The sequence below is a fragment of the Daphnia pulex genome, chromosome 8 (assembly GCF_021134715.1).
Source record: "Daphnia pulex isolate KAP4 chromosome 8, ASM2113471v1".
Classification (NCBI taxonomy): Eukaryota; Metazoa; Arthropoda; class Branchiopoda; order Diplostraca; family Daphniidae; genus Daphnia; species Daphnia pulex.
This window is the reverse complement of record NC_060024.1, coordinates 13,507,433-13,526,319: the sequence shown is the minus strand read 5'-3', so window position 1 is coordinate 13,526,319 and position 18,887 is coordinate 13,507,433. Positions and strand designations below refer to the sequence as shown.

The following is an 18,887-nucleotide window of genomic DNA, read 5'->3' as shown; positions in this document are numbered from 1 at the left end:
CACAGAGCAAACAATCTCTTTTCAAATCACCTTGATGTTTGTTGTTTTTTAAGAATTGTGAAGACAGTTCAATGTAAACCTTGTCATTTTCTGTAATATTAAAAAAAAACCTGAAAGGTATGCAGGTTTAGTCTCAATCCATCGTGTGAACACACCGTCCCTACTAAGACATGGACGTCCATGGTATATCCATGGGATGTAAATTTTGGGATCTGGTACATCCCATTTGTACATACAGTGGATGTACGGGGAATATCCTAATTACCTTCCCCTCGACGTACTGTGGGGTATATCAGCAGTACGTCCGTATGTGTCTGTACCCATGTCATCCCAATGGCATCCTTTTTGGTATTTATATTTTTTAAATGTTTCTTATTCGACGTGTACAAAAAACCCAGTAAATAAAACACAAATTATGATGAAACAAGCATTGTATTTTTTAAATGTCCATGACAACATTAAGGAAAACGTGTTAATCATTTTATCTATTTTCTTCCGCATTGTGTTCATCATTATGATCTGCCTCTAGCTCAGGAAGTAAGATTTTTCTTGCTGCGATTCTCCTGGCCGCTTACAAACGATTTTACTGTCTCAAACTGCAAGGCAGCATCGGTGGATTTGCTGCAAGTTGGATTTTGTCTAAGTCCATCTAAAAAACATTCAAAAGTTAGCTGATAAAAAACTTTGGATGTACATATGTTATATACGACTTACTCCACACAGCCAAGACTAATGGTGATTTATTCAATTTGTGTTTTTTAATGGTGCCCTTTCTAACACCATTCCAATTACATTGGACTCTTACTTCCACCGAAACGACCTCCTTCCAAGCTCTGTGTACGCTATCTCCCTCTGTTACGCCACCAATGTTTCTTACAAAACGGACCTACAAATTAAATTTTAAATTCACATAAAATCTGAAAATCCAGAAAGAGATCTCGATATGATATTTGCCAACTTACCAATGATGCACGTTTTCTTTCATCAACCAATAACATGTTCTCAAACCGTACAAATTCTTCCAATTTCAAATCCAGATCATCATATTCATCACTAAGGTTCTGTGCATCTGGTCTGACATCATCAGGGGGTTCTTCAATGTCACGACTCAGCAAACCATAACCTGAATTACAAATGAAAGCCATTAGATACACCAATTATACAGTCACATCTATGTATGTGTAACAAGAATACTAACCCAAAGAACGAGGAGGTGAGGGTCTATTTGACAACAATGTTTCATGACCACTGTCATTTCCACTTTCATCTGACGATATTTTCCTCTTCCATCTTGAAGATCTACGAACACTTTTCTACTGACTGCTTTACTTTGTTGAGACTCGCTATCACTTTCTGCAAAGTCAGTATACTGAACAGCATTTGGCAAATCTTTCCGTGCTTTGGAGTAGGATTCTACAGCAAGTAAATCATACATTAATTATTTTGGAGTAATACATTACATATAATGATAGAATTTTATACCGTAATCCCTTCTCCAAGTAGCTGGATATGTCACCCAAGTATCGTGTTGGACATGCCTCATTTTAATTGGGGTTATTGTTGTTTTGTTACCAGGGGGGTAACTACAAAACAGTTGACCTTCTTCAATAACTAGCCAGAAATCAGGCACGATTGCTGTCTGTAGTGTATCTTCAAAGTGAAAATCAACGATCACGAATGCACCACGCTTGATAAAAAACTTTCATTAACATTTCGGTTTCACATATTTAACAAGCATATGTAATACTTACATCTTCGTAACACCCATCATTTGCGTATTGCATTTCTAAGAAAAAATCACTTAATTTCTTACTTCCCACTGACAATTTAAGAGTAAACTTCATCAAATTTGACAAATAAGTTGACAAGTCTGCTCTTTGCTGTATCTTGATGCAACAAAGACTACAACGATTTCCGACAGCGTGGTGTGTTGCCAAGTTGAAAGTGGGTCTGAAATGAAATATTTTTATTATAATTTTGAGCTCAATAATAATTTTGCAATTAAATTCCGTAAATTAAAATTACTTTATTTATTGTTATGTCAAGATTATGTAATGAGTAAAAAAAATATAGAAAAATATTGATCTGACAATTTCTAATACTAGAGATGTCGACTTCTGATTCTCTGACAGCTCTGACTTCTGACTTTTAAGATTTTTTTTGCTCTCTTCACTTTTAGAACTATAAACTAAGCAATCACAGTGCAATAAAATGCTAAATATGATTAGAAAACGACGTCAAAAGACTATTGTTGGTGCTAGACAAATTAGGAATCGGGTACATGCACAGTTAAACGAATACTATGCACAAGTGGAAAACGAAGATATGCCTAACTTACTGTAAGTATCTTGTGATATCATTGTGATGTGTCTTACACTAAGTTAAATGTCTTACTGTTCTTACTAGAAATATGCCATATGAAGAGAATAATGGAAATGTAGGTGACATACCTGGAAGCTTTAATGAACATCTGGGGCGCACAATGAGACAAGTCACACACCAAAGTTATTCGAACAACTCAGTGAGAGAAGGTATACATAGCTTTTCCTCAATAAAATTATTCTTTCTTAACTATGTGCAAATCAAGCAGGAACCCCAATCAGACAGTACGGCAATGAACAAGAAAATCAAGTAGACCTGGACCAAGAAAATCAACCGGACAGTGAACCAGACAGTGATTACTGCTTTGATGATCACGACTCATTAAGAATAGAGCTTTCAATTAGCTTTCAAATTGCTTGCGTGACAGTTGTGTCATTATTCATGATAAAACACTGCAATATTTCTTGATTCATAACTTCGTCGATATTGCTGGCACCCCATATGTTATTGGGAAAAGATATCTGAAGGTTGAATCTATGTTTGAGTACCCTCTGTCGTCAACAAATTTGTTTGAAGCTGTCGTGTCTTGTTTATCTGAATTGGAATTATACCCCTTCCATGTTATCATGTATAAATGTATCAGAATTCCAACCAGTTTCCCAGAAATAGGAAAGTTTTTTGTGTCTCGTCTATTGAACTTAAAATTCAACTAATAATCTTATCTTATTTCACTAATATGAATAAACATTGAAATTTAAGATTTTATCTGCTGTGTGTTGTCGTCCTGCGTTGTTTTCCTGAACGAATTGTTTATGTATTTGTTAATCGTGTTTGATAAGAAAGTTATATATATGAGCTTTCATCTTAATCGGATGAAAACTGTACGTACACCAAACATACTTTCGGTACATTCTTTGAATGTACTTGATGGTATGTCCATTGTATATGTTTTTCATATACTGTTGGGATCAAAGAATTTCTTAATTTTTTATCCATTTATGTACATACTGGTAGCGTACCCTGAACATCCACATGGGATGAGGGACGCCAACATCCCGTTGTACATACCTGGGATATCGCTTGGATGGCGCGTCTTAGTAGGGCGTGTTTTATCGTTTATAAACGGGTATAAAATACGTTACTAAAGTGTCTCGTTACTCAGTTTCTCTCGAGGGGTCACCGACTCTTTCCGTAAGTGAACCAAAGTAAAAATGGGAAATTTTTTTCCCACACTTTTCCCTCATTTTTTCCATATTTTTCTTAATTTTTCCTAATTTCCCTTTTAATTTTGCCTATTTTTTTCCCCTAAATTTCTCTTTTTCCCCCCAACGATGAGTGAACCACGGGAAAAAGAGTCGGCGACCCCTCGGTTTCTCTACTCTCTGCTGTTTACACACATTCAACACACATTTGTTATATACATATAGTTATAACAAAAATGGTATAGTGGTTTCCTACGTAAAACAAAAATTATGTGCCTATGGTTTTAAACAGTGTTCCTCATAAGGTGTTCGTAAGTTGGGGGCGGATCGCTATCAATTGACTTACTCCGACTCGGCATCTAACAAATGAATTCACATAACCACAAATTTAAAGAACGAAGTCAAATATTTTTTCCAACTTTTAGACAAACTTACGTATTTGGTAATGTGATGCTGACCAAAGATGCAGCAGTAACAACATGCAACCAACACCATGATGCCACCGACCACGAAAAAAGCCAAAGCGCTGTGAACCATCCAGTTGGGCATTGTGGTCGGTTGCTTCAACGTCCCTCTCCGCGTACTTTGATCATCAACTGGCAGCTGATTCAAATTGGGACGAAAACTCGTTTGCGACTTGTCCGAGAGTCTGGAATCATTCAGATTGTGAACTAAAAGCAGTAAAACTTAATTGTAGGCCTATGTGTTATTATATTTTTGTTCTAAATATATTCATACAAGTAGTGGTGTTGATAGCTTCGTCGGAACGCTGAACGCTTTCGAGTGCCGAAGGCAATACGAAATTATTAATTTTTTCAGGTCGCCTATTAGGAAACCATTCGAAGAAGGTCAAGTTGCGTTGTAATTCACTGATGTATTGACGCAGTAGCTAGATAGAAATGAAGAAAATATTGTTGAAAGTAAATCCGAGTAAATCTTTCCGCAGCTCCGCGCAGCTCATTTCATTCAAATGGGATTCTTACCACAGATCGCGTGTTATACTCCCGTTGGGCGTTGGTACAACCGTCAAAACAGGCCGTCACCGCACGGATTGCGCTACCATATGCTTCGGAACATGCTGTAATTATTAGAATCAACTGATTTAAATATGCTGGTACATTCAATTAGTGCTGCCAATTCTGTTAACGTACACTGCTGACAGTTTGGGAGAGCAATCGCCTCGTCAACTTTTGCGAATATCGAATTCTGAATAATTAATGTGTCGAATAACCTGCAGCCTCGTTGGCAGTCCGCAATCAGAATTAAGTCGTCCTGCTAATAACATTTGTCTCACGTCCAAAATCAAATAAACATATATGTGGCTTCAAAAATAAATATATCGACGAATGTTACCTGAGATGTTTCACAGAAACTCGCGCAGGCATCACAAATTAACGTAGAATTCATCTGTATAAACAAAATTAATTTGATGTGATTAACCAATGCCTCTGAAGGTCTCTAATTTAATTGATTCGATGAACACGATACCGTGTAAAAGTCACCGTAAGCGACACTCGATTGGAACCAGTAAAGCAACAAAATAACATTGGCAGTTCTCAGCCAACAAAAGTGGGAATGCAGACTGTGCAGCAGCGCCATATAAGTAGATTTCGAACCGGGATTTTATTAGGCTACTCTTTAGAATATGCAAAATGTCGGTGTTCATGCGACAAATAGAAAACGTGAGCTATATACTTGGTCGACCCAAGAGCAACAATTAAAACTGGCAGCGTATAATAAGTAAGTGAAACCCATCAGAGGCATAGTTAAACTCGGTCAGGCTATAGGCCATATCCGATAAGAATGAAACGCTCAAAATAGGAAAGAAATTTGAACTAAATCCAAGGATAAGAGCTTCATTATCTAAATGGCGCAACAGCTTCTTTTGACGAGGATCTGACTTTATCGACAATTTCGGGGCTATCAAGTAACAAATATCAACAAGTTTTCGACAACAAGTATTTGATTGTAAAAGGTCGGTAAAGGCGGGCAAAGGTAAATTCCGGTAAATTCAATAGTTAAATCGGCACTTCCCTATAGGAAAACAGGATTTCTCTTATTGAAAGACGAAAAGGCATAGGTTGTAGATCTCGTCACGCGATCATTTTTAACGTGAGGTTTAGGGCGGTTTAGGGTGTGCCAATGAACAGGAGTGCCCAGAAAAACGCGTTCAAAATTTTGAGTTTCATGGCCTGACGCGCAGCCCAAGCCCACTAGAAGGGGGGTCGAGTGGGGGAGGGAGGACACCAGACGGGGTGTCCGGCTTCCGGTGCACGAGGAAGGCAGCATGGAGTAGGAATAAAGGAATAAGAAGTACTCCTTTATTTATTCTCCATGCCCTTGCTATATCCCTTACACAGTCGCATGACTCGCATCTGCTTCGCCACACTGCGTTGCCAGATAAAACGGCTCAAAAAAACCGAATAAAACAGACCCCGAATTGCCCTATAGAAGGGGTGGGCTTATTTGAGCGATTGCGATTGATTTAATTCGTTGAGCGCAGTAACCAAAGGTTTGATGACTTTTTGCTATAGGGCTCTTCCTCCCATTTCTAATGGCTTTTGACAAAACTGTGGACAATTTACCACAGTGGATTGGGAACCCAACCAACAAACAAGATCCAGAAATTCTTCCTAGAAAAAAAAAATTGTGAATTTTAATTTGAAGTTACTAATAAGTATAAGAGAAGAATTATCCACCCTATAAGTTCATAATTCGAAAAGAACTTTAAAAATAGCTTAGAATAAAAACATTTCCAATCCAATCTAAGAAACGAAGTCTATAATATTTAACGTATTGTTTTACCTAATTTTAACTTAAACGAACGAATCAGACATTTCGCCGTTCCATATAAAACGTCCTAAACAAACCGTGAAAGCGAAACTCAAATGAATTTGTAGCGGTGGCGTTCGGAAAGTGGGTACCGTTCTGGGCAGTTTTTTTCTCGATTACACGTCTACGGGGAAATTTCCTCTTTTAAAAACAGCGGTATAAATCTAAATATTTGTCCTAACGAAAAAATTTTATTTGAAAAACATTTTTAAAAGTCTATTATTTATATTTAAATAGAAATATTTGAAGTAATTGTAATTAATCTAAGAATATTTAAAGAAAAGGGTAGTTTTTGCGTCGTGCGCAGCCGTTACTTTGACCCATGTCTATAAAGCGAGAACGAAACCGCGTCAGAGCAAACGACACAAGTCTTGAACCTTGATGTGATGGCGTTCACTGGAGTCTTTATTACCTTGCTGTTATTAGCTGTGATAAATATTTGGATAAAGCCAAATCCCAGCAAGAACTGCAGAAACAATGGCGGATTACGAAAACCCAACGCCGTTCCAATACAACTGAACGCAGTGGGTAATTTTAATTCGGAACCCAATAACCCGAATTCAATCCCAGAAATAGCTATTTCGACAAACGTTGGTTCTTTACCAAATGACCACGTTATCGAAAACCAAAGTAATGTTCCATTACAACAACCGAACGTCGACGCAAACGCCGTGAACGCCAATAATACAACAAACCAAAATATAATCCCGGAAATGGAAATCTCATTTATTAACGTTGGTTTATTACCAAATGACAACGTTGATTTCGAATTTGACCATTCTCGTACGGATGAAATAGAATCACAATCCCAAGAAAATGTTGGTTCTTCCATACAGAACCATCAACTACTAATCAAACGACAACTGGACGCCGTTCAAAATTGTATTTCGAATAACCCGAACCCGAATGATGTAATCCGGGAAATAGCAAACTCGACTGTAACTGTTTGTTTACCAAATCCAAATGACCACGCTATCGACGTTGACCAAACTCGTGCGGATGAAATAGAATCCAAATCCCAAAAAAATGTTGGGTCTCCCAACATACAGAACGAACTAGTACTAACCGTAAAGTCAGTTGTTACTTCATCGTTCGAGGACGATGGTGCTGCTGCGGCGCCAACCCAGGCTAATGAGGTAGCTCTTTTTGTCGAAAAATGCGTGGAGTTTATAGAAACGAATGGACTCGACTTTGAGGGTCTTTACCGGGTGCCGGGCCGACAAGCCGCTGCAGATCGGATTTACCAAAAACACCAAGAGGCTACGAAAGATTTCAATCTAGACGAAATGAATGTCTCGGTCAGTACTGTGGCCACAGCACTGAAAATTTTCTTTCAAAGAAAGATGCCATTATTCACACAAGAACAAATGAGTGAAATCAACGACATCTTCCTTAAAATACCTGCCGATGGCAATACAAAATTACTTGCTTTGAGAGATCTTTTGACGCGGCTGAGCCCAGCCAATTATAATGCGCTAATATTTCTTATCCAGCATTTGGTTAAAGTGACTGAAAAGGCAAAAGTCAACCGGATGACTGCCAAGAACTTGGCCATCTGCTGGTGTCCGACCATATTGCCCAGCATGAATTTGACTGATTCGGCTCGTTACCAGATGATAAGACCTCAACTAGAAGGTGCAGTTGAGGCCATGATTGAAAATTTTGCATTTGTCTTCTCGGGGAAAAATGAAAGTGCTCCGGATAGCGACGGAATTACAAGAGGAAGAGAACTGAAGAAGAACTTAGGTTATTTCTTTCAGCATATTAAATCAACATTTAAAAATTCTGCCCAAAAGAATTTAATGAAATATAGTAAAACTATCGAAGCAGAAATCAACAGCCATACAACAACGATGGTCATCGACAAACAAAATTACGACTCGTTTATTCCAACTGAATTGTGGGGAGAACTTGGAAAACCGGAACTACAGGAACTGGACGAGGCCTATTTCAAGCTAAGGAAAAGAACCGGAAAGTACAAATCGTTGTTAAAACAAAACGATATCAAAGGATATTTTATGGGCGTGATCAAAATTGGAGATAATGAGCATTTGTTCCCTATTTTAGTGTTTGATAAACCGGAAATGCCCAACTTTCTTGGGAAACGAGTCTTTTTGGTTCTTCAACTGGACCAAATGAAGAATGCTGAAAAGTCCAAAAAGAAAAAAGAGGAAAAAAAAGTGACCGGAGATGAGATACCTGATGGTGACCAGAGAAAGGATTTCTTACCGGAGCCAGCAGCAAATAAAAGGAAATCAAAATTTTCTTTTAAGAAAATGTATAAAAAAATGTCTGATTTTGTAGATGTTGTATTGCTAATTTATGAGTTTGACTAATGACTCTTTTATAATGACGATGAGGAGTGAGTGCAAGGATATGCGATGCTTAATGACGGAGTGAATAAGGAAGAAAAGGAAGAAGGAGGGAAAGGTGCGAGAATAGAAGGCGAAGAGTAAGTAGTAAAAAGGGGAATGAATAGATATATATATGAAAGAGGAGATAAATAGATGAGAGCATTTCTTTTATCAGGAATTCATGGCCATTTTAGTTTGTGAAGAAGATGACCGTTGCTGATGAAGAAGGACCGGAACCGACGAAGAAGATGACCGAATATCAATGACACCGAAGGAGAAAAACTAAACTATGGAATATGATTCCGCGGAAAAATAACTCTTTCTTTCTCACTTAAATTACTCCCTCTCTTATTGTCTTTTTCTCGAAATATTTTGTAAATGTTAAAAAAAGTAAAAGGTACACAAATACACATGGTTTAGTCTGAATCCACCGTGTTATAATTCTATAAGATACGTTATATACTAAAATTCCTCGTTGCTCTGTTTCATGAAATGTTAACACATAATATCACATCACAGCAAATGGTATTTAAACAGTGTTCCTCATAAGGTGTTCGTAACTTGGGGGCAGATCGCTATCAATTGACTTACTCCGACTCGGCATCTATTCAAATGAGTTCACATAAACATCAATTTAAAGAACGAAGCGAATAAAAACTTTTTGCCAATATCTGTTTAGAATGACTTACGTATTTGGTAATGTGATGTCGGCCAAAGATGCAACAGTAGCAACATGTTGCCAAAACCATGATGGCGCCAAGAACGAAAACAGCCAAGGCGCTGTGAACCATCCAGTTGGGCATTGTGGTCGGTTGCTTCAACGTCCCTCTCCGCGTACTTTGATCATCAACTGGCAGCTGCTGATTCAAATTGGCGCGAAAATTCATTTGCGACTTGTCCGAGAGTCTGGAATCATTCAGATTGTGAGCTATAAAAAGAAATAAAAACAGAATTATTATTAATCCAGCTTTTGCTTTATTTAACTTGAAATACATACGAGTAGTGATGGTGTTGAGAGTTTCGTCGGAATGCCGAACACTTTTGCCGCTTTTCAATGCGGAAGGCCAACCGAAATTATTAACTGTTTTAGGTCGCCTAGGAAACCATTCGAAAAAGGTCAAGTTGCGTTGTAAATCACTGATGTATTGACGCAGTAGCTGCAAAAATGACGAAAATGTTTTTAAAAATCAATCTTTCTCGCTGTCAAAGGGAATTCTTACCACAGATCGTGCATGATATTCCCGTTGGGCGTTGGTACAGCCGTCAAAACAGGCCGTCACCGCACCGACTGCGCTACCGTACGCTTCTGCACATGCTGTAATGATTATAGCATCAACTGATTTAGTAAGTAACATTCGAGTAATTCTACTAATTCTATTTAACGTACACCGCTGACAGTTTGGGAGAGCAATCGCCTCGTCAACTTGTGCGAATATCGAATTCTGAATAATTAATGTGTCGAATAACCTGCAGCCTCGTTGGCAGTCCCCAATCAGAATTTGGTCGACCTGCTAACATTTGTACCACGTCCAAAAATCAAATGAACACGGTTTCAAAATATATCGACGATTGTTACCTGAGATGTTTCACAATCACTCACGCAGGCATCATAAATTAACGTTGAATTCACCTGTAAAGATAATTCATTTTTAATTAATCAATGCCTAACCATCTAATTTAATTGAATCAAATGAATACGATACCATGTAAAAGTCACCGTAAGCGACACTCGATTGGAACCAGCAAAGCAACAAAATAACATTGGCAGTTCTGAGCCAACAAAATTGGGAATGCAGACTGTGCAGCAGCGCCATATAAGTAGATATCGAACCGGGATTTTATTAGGCTACTCTTTTGAATATGCAAAATGTCAGGTTGTGTGTTGTGATGTGTTCAGGCAGCAAATCTAGAAAACGTGCGTCACTGTCGACCCAAGAGCAACAATTAAAACTGGCGGCGTAATAAGTGAAAAACCCAATCGAGCATTATTGAGGCTATGCCAGGGCTATGCTATATCCGATAAGAGTAAACGCTTAAAATAGGGAAAAAAATTGGACTAAATATAGCCAAGGATAAGGGCGTCATTATCTAATTGGCGCAATAGCTTCTCTAGACGAGGATCTGACTTTATCGACACAATTCAAGGCTTACGTAATAAATCTGTTGCCGGGCTCTTGTAACGCGTAAGTCACGTGATGTCACTCTACACTACGACACGTAGTGACGTAGGCCTATCTACCAAAACGTAGAGTAATAGTAAAGTAATAGGATAGAAAAATTTATTTGTGTCAAACAATACCAGACAACCGAGCGAGATCTTATCTGATTTGTGGCTAACAACAAGCTAGTTGTCGACACCAAACGTATTTGATTGTAAGGGTCAAATTCAATTAGTTAAATCAGGAAAAAAAGTATTTCCATTTGGCATCCAAGAGGGTCTCGGAGGATCCTATTGTGGCGGTCTAAAAGTAATTATCTGTTGGGCCTAATGCAAATCTTTATTTTTATCGTGACTGTGGTAGACTCTGGGCTCAGTGTAACTTGTTGAGACGAACTATTTAAAAATCAGATGTCGAGCGCGGGTGAGAAAACAGAATATAAATTCCACTTTTCTTTGGCCTATTTTTATTTATTTTATTAAATAATTTCTCAGTTATCGTTTTTGAGCAGTTTAGATTTAGGGGAAGGGATCGATTTTTAATCATTTCTATCGATATCTGCGAAATCTTAATTGGAAAATTAGTGTCGTCTGCTTGATTTTGTTTGCACGTTTCGAAAAAGAGGCGACGTTTAATTAAATAAATTAACAAAGAAAACGAAAAGATGATCACTTATTGTTTTCAAACGTATAGGTACGAAAACGTGGCTGCGAGAAAAATAGAACAGCAAATATAGATAGGTGTGGTCATCGTGTCATCTCTGGTCGTGTTCTTGATAGAGAATCACTGAATACACACTCCATGCTGTTTCTAGCAGGTAATTCAAATCTAATGATTATATGTGGGAGCTTAAATAGAAGAGTCAAACCGGTTTCAAATTTGTGAAATGTTTCTGACTAGCATCATGTAAGCCCCCTGTCAATATAGCTATGGTAGTTTGTTATTTGCACTATGTAACCTTTTCTTTATTTGTGCAGATTTCAGGCCAGAGCCAGCCATCATAACAACATGATATATGCCAGTTTTGCTTTTACTGGTATTGACCTGTCATCAGCAACAATCTCACTATCATCGCTTGGGTAATTATGTGTGTTACTTTTATCCCTGTGACCTGCTAGGTAATTTTAATGATGCACATGACTTGCATGCATGTTGTAACATGGGAACTTTCAATTCTCCCATTTATTAAAAATTAGGGTTTACCCACTTTCTCATTTTCAACTTTTTTCCTACTCTTTGATTCTGCAAATATTTTTCGTAACCAATTTTTTATTTTTTTATTAGATAAACAGTATCCCGTTTGATTGAAGATTACCGATGTTGGATCCCGAGTTACGTGATCTCTTATTCCCTTTTATGTAAATTCCTCTGTCCTCGTGTACACCCATGTGAGTGTGGGTGTATTCACGAGTCTGAGGCCCTTTTTCCTATCCCGCCTGGTGGATTCAACTTTTCAGCGGATGGATGAAGCACTTCTGGATGGATGCCTGGCCGTATTTCCCAGACTTAAAGGTAGGAAACATGTATCTCTATTCTTCATTTTTGACTATTTGGGGGCGTTAATTATAAGTCGTTACATAGTACGGAATACGATTATTCCTGAGCTAGGCGGTTGAGTGGAACTTTTTTCTCTTGTCGTTTTTGTTTACTCAGTCAGGGTTCATTGAATAAATCTTTGTCAACCCACAACTTTGTCTGTGGGTAAACAAAAATATTTTAACTTTAAACACTTGAAGCAAAGTGCAACTAGAAAATTTTAACGACAAAGAGGGACCTGCCGGCACCTCAGGAATATTTAAAATGAAACCGAGCTGTATTATTACAGATACATCATTTTAATAACTATGTTACCAGAGAATGCATTTATTAGGGCGGTTCATGGCACTATCTTTCGAGCATTTGAAGTGACGGGAGAAATCGACCGAATTGGACAGGGTGCCTAGTACTCGATAGCGTTCGGGACTGTGCGGACCGTTCAAGATTTGCTGTTTGAGACTCTGCGTTGTTTGTTTGCCACACCAAATGTTGCCATAGGAAATGAAGAAGAGCTGCTCCGGTGTGTACTGCTCCAAGCCGGGCAGACGGGCTTCTCGCCCGTTCAGGGCTACGTAATTCTGATAGGCTAAAAAGGCCTCCCTAACGCCGCTGTTATCCGCAATGTTTTCCCCTTGTGAGATGATTCCATTGATCTAAAAATTCCCGCGTGTTAATAATACTCCTGGTTAATTGAATTTATAATGCTCACATGAAAAGCTTCAGTTCCAGCGAATTCCGGGAAAGTATAGTTTCCGTATTGCTCGACAAAGCACTGCGCTCCTTGGAGATATTTAGTCAGCGTTTGATTAGTCCACCACAAGTTGACTCGACCGTCTTTATCTGTCTGCCGCCCTGTCATTTATAAGAAGCCGAATTGAGTCACGCGCATTCAAATATTTTTAGTCATTTTAATTTACCAACCGTGATCGTCAAAGCCGTGGGTTATTTCGTGCCCAATTACAGCTCCTATTCCGCCGTAGTTGAGAGCACTACGGGAGAACAAATTCAATTATACAAGCCCTTTTGAAATTCAAAAGAATAGAGTTACTTACGCCAAGCGACCCTTTCCAAAAAAGGGTGGCTGTAAGATCCCAGCAGGGAAAGCTGTCAAATCATTCGAAAGGTTTTTTTTTATTAATTAAAGGTAAAATTGGGTTCAACTTACTGATGGAATTGTAGAAAAAGTAATAAAAAGCGTTGACAACCGACGGAAAAGTGACCCACCTTTCAAATAACAATAACAGATTATGCAAGAGATTATGTAACAAGTTATATAAATGGCCAAATTACGTCGTACGATCTGTTGGCAACCGAAGTCCTTTCATCTCTCCGTACTCTAAAAACCGAGTGACGTTGAGATAATTTTCAAAGTGACTATTGCTGTTTATCTCCACCTGAAAATTGAAATAGGCGGTCATGTACTGTGATTCGATTTGAAAAGTAAATGAAAGTAAAGACACACCCCTTCGTAAGCAAGTGTCAGTTGAGTTTTATTGAGTATCCAGTCCGGATAAGCCACAAATTCTTTCATGGCGGCCGCCTTTTCCAGCGCTCGAATTTTAGTTTCCGGGTCCATCCATTGCGATTTTTCCACCAAGGAATTGAACGCTTCTTTCAAATGTCCAATCATTTCAATCGCCTTTGAAGAAATAATTTTTTTTTTAATTGTAATAATTTTCCCGTAATAAATCCAAAGCGTACATCTTTTTTGGCGTGTTCGTCGAATGCCCTCTCGACGTACAGAGCCCCAACGGCGAATCCCAACGTGTTGGCTACTTTGTTGACGCAGAACCGCCACCTTGGTTGCGGTTCTGAAGCCCCGTAAAAGACTTTCCAGAATTTGAATGCGATCGAGTTCATCAGCTGATTCGTATTATCTCCCGCCTTCATCACCAAACGCCAGTGGATGTAATTTGCTTCATTCAATTTAAAATGTTAGTCGATTGTTTATTTTTCCAAGTTGATGACATACCAATAACTCTCGGGGAAGTTTGGTCCAAAAGACGGACGAGTTTGCGGAGGAATTCCGGCTCGGTGACGACAACTTGCTCGTTCTCAGTCACAGAAATGTTGACGACGGAGTAAATGTCGCTGATATAATCAGCCCATTTAATCTGTTTTTTTTTTGTTTTTTTTTTTCAAACCAAAGCTAAATTATATTAGAAGATTTTTGAATAATTTTAACTTTTACGTAGTTGGTTGAACGAGTTAAATGGACAACATTTGTCCACCGCTGCAGAGCGTCTAATCTCATGGGATTGTACATCCGCGTCCTGTTCCTCCTCATTTCCGGCTTGGTTTGAATCTGCGAAACAATTTTGGTGAATATTTTGACTTATCATTACAACGTTGATTATACTTTGGCGAGTTCTATTTGGAAATCAATCATCTGTTCCACTTGACGGGTTATGTCGGAATCATTAGATCCTCCTTGAATCGTGTCCCGTACCGCCTTGGCTGTTTCGAAAGCGTAATTGGCATACGCTTTCATCACGGCAGCTGTTGAGTTTGACTTGGCGTTGATCAGTGTCGAGTACGGAAGTCCCAGTCCGGATTGATCCACCTAATAAATTAAGTAAGATAGCATTAAGTTAAAAATATCATTATTCATTTATTGATCCAACAACGTACGTAAATGGAGCTTCTATTAGTGTCCTTCCAGTCAAGATAATTGTACACTTCAAAGAGAAAACTTTCTCCAAAGTTCTTCCGGATGGATGAGCTTACTGATCTCCAATCGAACTGGTCGGCCGTCCAGTTTGACACGGTCATCGGCCACCGACCGTACGAATCCAGAATTTCAGTCAACGGTGTCAATCCCAAAATTTCAATCGCATCCGTGTCCATGCAAGCCTTGTACATATCTCGAGAATTATTCACCGGTTTCGAATCCCGCATCGCATTCGGCTCGGTTAAAACTTCTGTTTAGTGTTCCGGCATTTTAAAAATTAAGCGATAAGACGAGGAGATCAGTTTTCTTAAATACCTTTAAGTAAGTGAGTGACTTGTTCCCTTAAAATATTGAAATGGCCCCAGCGGGAACTTGTTTCTGGAATGCTGTTCTTACGAAGCCAACCTCCGCAGGTGAACTGGTAAAAATCCTGACAAGGATCGACGGATGGATCCATGGCTTCCATCAAAGCAGCGGCTGAACCCCAATCATATTCCTTTCATTATAATAAAAAATTTCATAGGTTGAATAGATTTACCTGAGACGACGCATTCCTTGGTGTTGCAAACGGGATCTTTCAGTTTAAAGCCATCGATCGTAAGTTGAGCACTTCCCAGCTCTTTGATCACAGCGTCCAATTGTTTGATGGATTGGCTAACTGTTTTTAAGAATTTTGACTGAGATCAAACAAGAAATTCTAACTTGATTGAGTCAGTGAACCTTGATAGCCTAAAAGTCCAGTGGCCACCATAAAAACTCCGGCAACAACGACAGCTACCCGCACGATCCAGCGAGACTTTTTCGGGCTATGTGCCGTCCAAAAATCGAAAAGTGAACTTTTTCAATCCAACTGTCAAACATGTAAAGATACGTACGTTTTAATATTTGCTGGGGCTAGAGTCTCTGTCGATGTGACGACGAATGAATCCGCCATTGTTCAATCTTACAGAAGTGAATATCAAAAGTTGTTGTATTTTTAGCGAATTTTGGGTAGCTCGTCTCCGCTTTTTCTTCCTTGAAGAATGACAATTTTCTTGCCAGTTACTGATTGTTAAATACAGGGAATACTGTACATGATGTACAAAGGTGTCAGTGGAGCAAGATATGTGTTTATATAAAGGAACGTGACCTGAAATACTCTCCCCTAGTTATATCGACGGCTACACAAAATGAAGCACACTTAACGTCTCGAATGACAATCACCAGCAGTCTAAACTATCTTCCGTGGATTATATTTCTTTTGTTCTAGGGTCGAACAATATGTTCTTGGCGACCGCATCAGATTGGAAAGTTCATCTTTGTGTGGCAATCGAAAACAATGGTAGTAGAATGAATATCCTCATTTTCAATGAAATATTGATGTACCCAGTTTATCAACAGATCAACATTATGTCGCTTTTCCTACACAATTCTTTCAGAATGTCGCCCCAGAGTTTGTTTGTTCAATTCTACAACAAAGAAAATTACATAACGAAGGAACGCTTCGTTCGTGAGTGAGCACGACCGGAGCTGAGTGTGTAGGATGCATTAATGATCTGACAGTAATTAGAGTGCATTAATGAAACTCTGTATTTTTCTTTGAACTTTTTCACATAAAAAAAATTTGAAATTATACTAAATCGTGTTGGGCATGAATAGAATATTCAAGAATTTAGTGTACATAATTTTCTAACAGAAGAACAGACAATGCGATATAATAGTATTGACATCCTAATCGTGATCCACAGATTTAAGGATTTTCTAGTGTTTCGGTCGCCTGTAAAGCTCCCAATACCGATTGGCTGATTTCCGTCTGTAATTCGTGCACCCGTTCTTCTTCAGCGGTCGGTTTCTCGTCTACCGTCAACTCGATAACTTCCTTCGAATTGTCAGTTGTCTTACATGCTGTCAACACAAGATGATGGAACTCTTCCGTTTTATCAGCGTAAACATGGTGACCGGCACCGCCAATAACCTGAATGAAGACGCTCTTGTTTTAAACATTCAACTGAACACTGAAAACCAGTCGCTTACGTGGAGTTCAACAGTGGATTCCTTTCTGCTATCTTTAATTATCTGTCCCGGATGCCTGTCAACCCACGATCTCGCTCCATAGATGAACGTTAGAGGAATGTCTGATCTTAGTGCGGGGATCCGGTGAAGCATTGGGTATTTTGCCCATCCAAAACTAGCCATCTATGCGTCGAACAATAAATACTTAAAAGTGTTGATTTGGAAAATAAATCCTTTCAAAACTGCTTACCATAGCATGAAAGCAGGATTCCCCTCTGAAATTGAAAATATTTAAGACAGAAAAAACTTTTAGTCGATTGTTTAATCAAATTATCATTATTTGATCCGTTCTTACGTTGGACTTTGGGCGTTGCAATGGTAAACGTACTGGGAAATGGCTTCATCTGCATCTTCTACTGTCCCGGCATACTTTTGAAAAATGTCGGGACGAGCTTTTCGCACTATATGAGGCCCTGTTCAGTAGATTCAAAATTGATTACAAGGAAGATAAGCATAAGCTGGATAACACACAACTGCTGTCTATTGAACAAACCTAGACGTCCAGACACTCGGATAAGCCACAGCGGGTTAAAAGGTTGAAGGAGATAGGCGATTCCCTTCACCCAGGGAGGAATTCGGATACGGTTGTTCGAATCGTTCCCGGACGGACGATCAGGAAACCCCCAAGGGTCTGCCAGCACAACGTGCGAAACACGGTCGGGATGTTGTAGAGCATAAGCCGAAGCGAGAAACCCTCCCATACTATAGTGAAATACAATTACAGAGTACTATTTGATAATTGCATCAGTATTGCTTTATACCTATGACCAAGCAGCACAAATTTTTCCAATCCTATTTGCTTTCTCCACTCTTCAATGGATTTCACCATTTCAGACTCAGCTTCTAAGGCATTACTGCTAAAGTGTGGTCTGCTGCTGGAACCAAAACCTGGAATAATATTGCATCATATGAAACGATTGTAATCTTAAACAAAAATGTAAAAATGTCTACCTAAAAGATCTATTGCATAAACAGGCCTCTCTCTTGCAAGGGTATCAAGGTTAAGGCACCACAATGCAACACCCGAAGCAAATCCGTGAAGCATTACCAATGGTGTTTTTTCTGCATCCTTGTTGAGCATCAAGGTCCATATTTTGTTCTCAGTGCCTCCTACACACTTCCCAATATTGACATACTTTGCCTCGTATGCAGTCTTGATAACTAAACAATCATACAGTTAATTTAATAGTGAATATGGTGACTAACTGCAAAGTGCCAACTTTACCTTTCAGAATTCTGCTCTCTGCTCGCTTAAGGTGATACATTGATGTTGGACACCACTGGATGTAATTGCTTACACTCCACCAACTATCAAAAAGTATATGAAATGGGCTAAAGATTAAAATTATGATTTATTTCGTATCTTACATACCACTTATTATCCACTTCAGCTACAGTTCCAGGAGTAACCTGTTCAATAACAGTCTGTTGATCTATTTCCATCACAATCTCTGTAGTATTCCCAGCAGAAAAACTATAGTTATGTAATAGGATGACACAGCTTATTCCTACTCTAGGCCTATGTAGAGACCGCCAAACGAATGTGGCTACTATTTATGCAAATGAATCAAGGACTGTCTGACGAGCTTAGACAAAACCTTTAAAAGTTGAAAAATCACGAGATTTTAAGGAACGAACACTATTTAAGCGTATTACAATCTGCTCGTTGTGCTGTAAATATGTTATCTCTCGACGAACTTCGGACGTACAGTTTTCTTTCTCTTTTATAAATCTGCAGCACCTTGAGTTCGTCTGCTTC

The 18,887-nt window shown here is 38.8% G+C and overlaps 5 protein-coding genes and 1 long non-coding RNA gene across 10 annotated transcripts; 2 read left to right on the top strand and 4 right to left on the bottom strand.

Moving 5' to 3' along the window:
• Nucleotides 1–413: 413 nt before the first annotated feature.
• LOC124200992 lies at nt 414–2,002 on the bottom strand. Of its 2 annotated transcripts, none has more exons than XR_006877452.1 (6): nt 1,752–2,002; nt 1,483–1,687; nt 1,199–1,413; nt 963–1,123; nt 715–886; nt 414–649 (listed from the first exon to the last, which is right to left on the bottom strand). XR_006877452.1 is itself a non-coding variant. In XM_046597416.1 (6 exons), exons 1-6 carry the CDS (start codon nt 1,842–1,844, stop codon nt 531–533), a joined length of 744 nt encoding a protein of 247 aa, XP_046453372.1. In that variant the 5' UTR covers nt 1,845–1,997; the 3' UTR covers nt 414–530. The 2 variants fall into 2 exon arrangements, 1 of the variants encoding a protein (XP_046453372.1); XM_046597416.1 differs by having other exon boundaries at nt 963–1,037; nt 1,334–1,413; nt 1,752–1,997.
• Nucleotides 2,003–2,115: 113 nt separating this feature from the next.
• LOC124200994 lies at nt 2,116–3,080 on the top strand. 2 transcript variants are annotated; one of them, XM_046597418.1, is made up of 3 exons: nt 2,116–2,339; nt 2,407–2,531; nt 2,591–3,080. In XM_046597418.1, the coding sequence occupies exons 1-3, from the start codon at nt 2,212–2,214 to the stop codon at nt 2,788–2,790; spliced, it is 453 nt and encodes a 150-aa protein (XP_046453374.1). In that variant the 5' UTR covers nt 2,116–2,211; the 3' UTR covers nt 2,791–3,080. The 2 variants fall into 2 exon arrangements, with proteins under 2 accessions (XP_046453374.1, XP_046453373.1); XM_046597417.1 differs by having other exon boundaries at nt 2,588–3,080.
• A 727-nt stretch (nt 3,081–3,807) lies between these two features.
• LOC124200991 lies at nt 3,808–10,692 on the bottom strand. 3 transcript variants are annotated; one of them, XM_046597415.1, is made up of 7 exons: nt 10,414–10,692; nt 10,287–10,340; nt 10,098–10,221; nt 9,931–10,025; nt 9,708–9,867; nt 3,956–4,195; nt 3,808–3,883 (listed from the first exon to the last, which is right to left on the bottom strand). In XM_046597415.1, exons 1-7 carry the CDS (start codon nt 10,522–10,524, stop codon nt 3,867–3,869), a joined length of 801 nt encoding a protein of 266 aa, XP_046453371.1. In that variant the 5' UTR covers nt 10,525–10,692; the 3' UTR covers nt 3,808–3,866. The 3 variants fall into 3 exon arrangements, with proteins under 3 accessions (XP_046453371.1, XP_046453370.1, XP_046453369.1); XM_046597414.1 differs by lacking the exons at nt 3,808–3,883; nt 3,956–4,195 and adding exons at nt 9,109–9,314; nt 9,400–9,638 and having other exon boundaries at nt 10,098–10,218; nt 10,414–10,684; XM_046597413.1 differs by lacking the exons at nt 3,808–3,883; nt 3,956–4,195 and adding exons at nt 9,109–9,314; nt 9,400–9,638 and having other exon boundaries at nt 10,414–10,683.
• Nucleotides 10,693–11,363: 671 nt separating this feature from the next.
• Nucleotides 11,364–16,153, top strand: LOC124200990. The gene is made up of 6 exons (XR_006877451.1): nt 11,364–11,686; nt 11,847–11,948; nt 12,154–12,381; nt 14,601–14,726; nt 14,830–14,980; nt 15,057–16,153. It is a non-coding gene; the product is annotated as an uncharacterized LOC124200990 (long non-coding RNA).
• On the bottom strand, nt 12,664–16,088 carry LOC124200980 (neprilysin-like). The gene is made up of 16 exons (XM_046597398.1): nt 15,952–16,088; nt 15,797–15,882; nt 15,615–15,734; nt 15,392–15,553; nt 15,037–15,326; nt 14,765–14,968; nt 14,597–14,710; nt 14,378–14,519; nt 14,107–14,321; nt 13,868–14,044; nt 13,696–13,799; nt 13,571–13,629; nt 13,458–13,509; nt 13,327–13,394; nt 13,115–13,257; nt 12,664–13,058 (listed from the first exon to the last, which is right to left on the bottom strand). Exons 1-16 carry the CDS (start codon nt 16,008–16,010, stop codon nt 12,717–12,719), a joined length of 2,337 nt encoding a protein of 778 aa, XP_046453354.1. The 5' UTR covers nt 16,011–16,088; the 3' UTR covers nt 12,664–12,716.
• Nucleotides 16,154–16,621: 468 nt separating the features above from the next.
• On the bottom strand, nt 16,622–18,867 carry LOC124200984 ((Lyso)-N-acylphosphatidylethanolamine lipase-like). The gene is made up of 9 exons (XM_046597405.1): nt 18,501–18,867; nt 18,354–18,436; nt 18,080–18,289; nt 17,890–18,016; nt 17,622–17,830; nt 17,424–17,541; nt 17,319–17,343; nt 17,090–17,251; nt 16,622–17,030 (listed from the first exon to the last, which is right to left on the bottom strand). Exons 1-9 carry the CDS (start codon nt 18,569–18,571, stop codon nt 16,806–16,808), a joined length of 1,230 nt encoding a protein of 409 aa, XP_046453361.1. The 5' UTR covers nt 18,572–18,867; the 3' UTR covers nt 16,622–16,805.
• Between the last annotated feature and the right edge of the window lie 20 nt (nt 18,868–18,887).